Source organism: Cyrtonyx montezumae, unplaced genomic scaffold (genome assembly GCF_038088225.1).
Source record: "Cyrtonyx montezumae isolate F1298 unplaced genomic scaffold, pur_monq_1.0 scaffold_57, whole genome shotgun sequence".
Taxonomy (NCBI): Eukaryota; Metazoa; Chordata; class Aves; order Galliformes; family Odontophoridae; genus Cyrtonyx; species Cyrtonyx montezumae.
Genome location: NW_027072064.1, coordinates 395,287 through 399,128, shown reverse-complemented (window position 1 = coordinate 399,128; position 3,842 = coordinate 395,287). Strand labels below are relative to the sequence as shown.

At 51.8% G+C, this 3,842-nt stretch overlaps 1 protein-coding gene across 1 annotated transcript; it reads right to left on the bottom strand.

The window, feature by feature from the left end:
• Nucleotides 1-894: 894 nt before the first annotated feature.
• Nucleotides 895-2,910, bottom strand: LOC136056720 (keratin-associated protein 10-4-like). The gene has a single exon (XM_065749034.1). It carries the CDS (start codon nt 2,908-2,910, stop codon nt 895-897), a length of 2,016 nt encoding a protein of 671 aa, XP_065605106.1.
• Nucleotides 2,911-3,842: the final 932 nt, after the last annotated feature.

Genomic DNA, 3,842 nt, shown 5'->3' with positions numbered 1-3,842 from the left:
GACAGAAATCACTCAGGGCACCTTGCTCATACTGACAGCATTTCTGCAGAATTCAGTGGCAAGAAAATCCCCATCCATGTACCTAGCTGGTGAGATGGGCCCAGCCACCAGCAGAGACAAGGAAACACAAGAGAGATGCAACAGGCTGAAGCAGGACATCCTGCACTCAGGCAGTAGTGTCACAGGGCACACTCTCTCAGTCCTACTTGTCTTCCCCTCATTAGTGGCTCATTTGCCCACTGCTCTGAGGGGAACATTTAGCTCCTCCTCAGCATGTTTCCTGGAGATATACAACATCCCCTTTCCCAGCCAGCATCTGGGGAAGCCTGTATGAGTGCTAGGTCTCTGGATGCTGCCTTATACCTTTACCAGGTCTTCTAAAAAGAGCTGCCACTGCAGAGATCACTCTTCTAGGTAGAAACTAAGAGTAGGTATGAAGCTGGGGAAGTGCAAAAGAGAAGAGAGGAGAGCTTGCAGACAGCTGGTGTCAAGGTCAAGTGTTTTTATTGCTTCATATAAGAAAAAGAGATGATGGCGAGGAAGGACAAACAAGGAAATTCCTCCAACCACATCATTGCAGAAAAGAATGACAGAATCTCTCACCCAGGCAAATAATCCTGGGGGCACAAAATCAATTGGTTACATGCTTCAAGGAAAGGCATTACGCTTTAGATAAATATATTATATATGATGCAGAATGCAAGGAAAGCCGTGTGAGGATCTGCCCTTCCTGGGACGGACAGGGCACTAAGAGAGCCAAGAGGTGAGAAAGACATCAGCGGGCTAAGGAGGTCTGCAAACCATTTTCATAGCTGCTGGGGCTGAACAGAGCAGGGGCACAGCAGAGGAGTCCCCTGGCTGCTCCTGCTGTGGGACCACCCCTCAAGGAGCTGTTCACTTGTGGCAGCAGATGTCGGCACAGCTGATGGAGTAGTGCCGGCCGCAGACACTGGCGCACAGCGGGGTGGGCCGAACAAAGCAGGGGGGGACACAGGGATCCACACACGTAGAGGTGCACTGGGTCACATCCTGACAGCAGGGATCCACGCAGGTGGTGGTGCACTGGGTTGCATCCTGGCAGCAGGGATCTGCACATCTGGTGGTGCACTGGGTCGTGTCCTGACAGCACGGGTCCACACATGCGGTGGTGCACTTGGTCAGCTCCTTGCAGCAGGGATCCACACATGTGGTGGTGCACTTGGTCACCTCCTTATAGCAGGGATCCACACATGTGGTGGTGCACTTGGTCACCTCCTTATAGCAGGGATCCACGCACGTGGTAGTGCACTTGGTGGCATCCTGACAGCATGGATCTACACATTTGGTGGCACACTTTGTCACCTCCTTGTAGCAGGGATCCACACATGTGGTCGTACACCTGGTCACCTCCTTGCAGCAGGGATCCACACACCTGGTTTTGCAGCGGGTCACCTCTCTACAGCATGGATCCACATACTTGGTCACTCTGCCACAGCAGGGATCTACACACCTAGTGGTACACTTGGTCACTTCCCCACAGCAGGGATTCTTGCACCTTGAACACTTGGTCACTTCCCCACAGCAGGGATTCTTGCACCTTGAACACTTGGTCACTCTGCTGTAGCATGGATCCACACACTTAGTGTTGCACCTGGTTACAGTTCTGCTGCACGGATCCACGCATCTGGTGGTACACTTGGCCACCTCACGACAGCAGGGATCCACACACCTCTTGGTGCATTTGGTCACTTCCTCACAACACGGTTCCACACACTTAGTGCTGCATCGGGTCACTGCTCCATAGCAGGGGTCCACACATCTGGTGGTGCTCTTGGTCACTCTGCCATAGCATGGGTCCACACATGTGGTAGCACATCTGTTCACAGGTCTACAGCAGGGATCCACACACTTGGTGGTGCACTTGGTCACTTCCTCACAGCAGGGGTCTGCACATCTGGTGGTGCACCTGGTCACCTCCCTGCAGCAGGGATCAACGCATCTTGTAGTGGTGCACTTGGTGACATCCTGACTGCAGGGATCCACATATCTGGTGGTGCACTTGGTGACATCTTGGCAGCAGGGATCCACATATCTGGTGGTGCACTTGGTGACATCCTGACTGCAGGGATCCACATATCTGGTGGTGCACTTGGTGACATCTTGGCAGCAGGGATCCACACATCTGGTGGTGCACTTGGTGACATCCTGACTGCAGGGATCCACACATCTGGTGGTGCACTTGGTGACATCCTGACTGCAGGGATCCACATATCTGGTGGTGCACTTGGTGACATCCTGACTGCAGGGATCCACACATCTGGTGGTACACTTGGTGACATCCTGACTGCAGGGATCAACGCATCTGGTGGTGCACTTGGTGACATCCTGACTGCAGGGATCAACGCATCTGGTGGTGCACTGGGTTGCATCCTGACAGCAGGGATCCACACATCTTGTGGTGCACTGGGTTGCATCCTGACAGCAGGGATCCACACATCTTGTGGTGCACTGGGTTGCATCCTGACAGCAGGGATCCACACATCTTGTGGTGCACTGGGTTGCATCCTGACAGCAGGTATCCACACATCTGGTGCTGCTGCACTCGGTCACCTTGTAGCAGCAGGGATCCACACACCTGGTGCTGCTGCACCTGGTCACATCCTGACAGCAGGGATCCACGTGTGTGGTGATCCCAAGGCAGCAGGGATCCAGGGCAATCTGCCTCACATCACAACTACCAAGCTTCAGGTAGGTGGTTGTGCCCTGAGGAACCCTGGCATAGTAGCAGGACTCTGCACATGGGTTTAGGCATGAGATGTTGCAGACCGAGCTGCAGGTATCCACACTCCTACTGACAGGCAAATTCCTCACCAGGACGACATGAGGTGGGAGGCAGGGCTGTCTGCGCTGGCAGTCGGTCTGGCAAAGCATAGCTGAGGGAGTAGGAAAGTCTGAAAGAAGGAGAAGAATACCCTGTGTGGAAAACAGAGGCACTCATCTTTCACAATGCTGTTTTATGCAGTGAGTTACTCTATACTTTTTCCCATGGAATACTGAACAATGTGTTGGAAAAGCACACTGAAATCACAGTAGGGCACTAACTCCACATGAAAGCATCTCAGGCACAGCTGTTGCTGCTCACTGCACGTACATCTCGAACTGCTTCTCAAGACAGGAGTGAAAAGTGGCGTAACACAAACTTTACCAGACTCTATTGCATGGGCAGAAGGCACAACAGCCTCCACCTGCCCACAGAAGTCCTTGGCTCCTCTCATCCAGACTCCCTTCCAGGCATGACTTACCCCGCAGCCTGTGAGGCTCCACTTCTTATCTTCCCTCCCACTTTTGTGCCTTTGAAGTCCTTTCCTTGCCTTTTGATCCCTCTCAAACCCAATAATTTCCTGGTTAAAACAGGTCAGCACTGTGACTGGGAAAGGGAAAGATTGGTCCACTCTCTGCCCTGAGATGCATCCCGATAGAGAAAACACAGCAATTGCAAAACATACAGCAACTAGAGGCTGGAAGAAGGTGGAATGGATATTTACCCTTAGCTTAGCTGCTTGATAAGGGCCTCATACAAATCTCACTAAGCAGAAGCACTTGTAAGTCTTCTAATGTGCTTCTGCAAGTACCATTCAAAAATCCAATCGCCCCAACTTTTATACTACATCCCATCAAGCCAAGAGAGACTTACCCAATTCACCACCAGGAACAAGCAAACGAAACCAAAAAGGCTTGGGAAACACTACAATATGAACCCTTTTATACGATTTCAAAGTCCATGTCTCCGGAAGTGAGACACCTCAGGGGTATGGAAATACAATTTTTTAATAATCCAGACCTGCTCCACCTCCAATCCTAAA

Bases quoted from the DNA above. Each gene is read 5' to 3' on its own strand.
- LOC136056720 (XM_065749034.1), bottom strand. From the start codon at position 2,910: ATGCTTTGCCAGACCGACTGCCAGCGCAGACAGCCCTGCCTCCCACCT.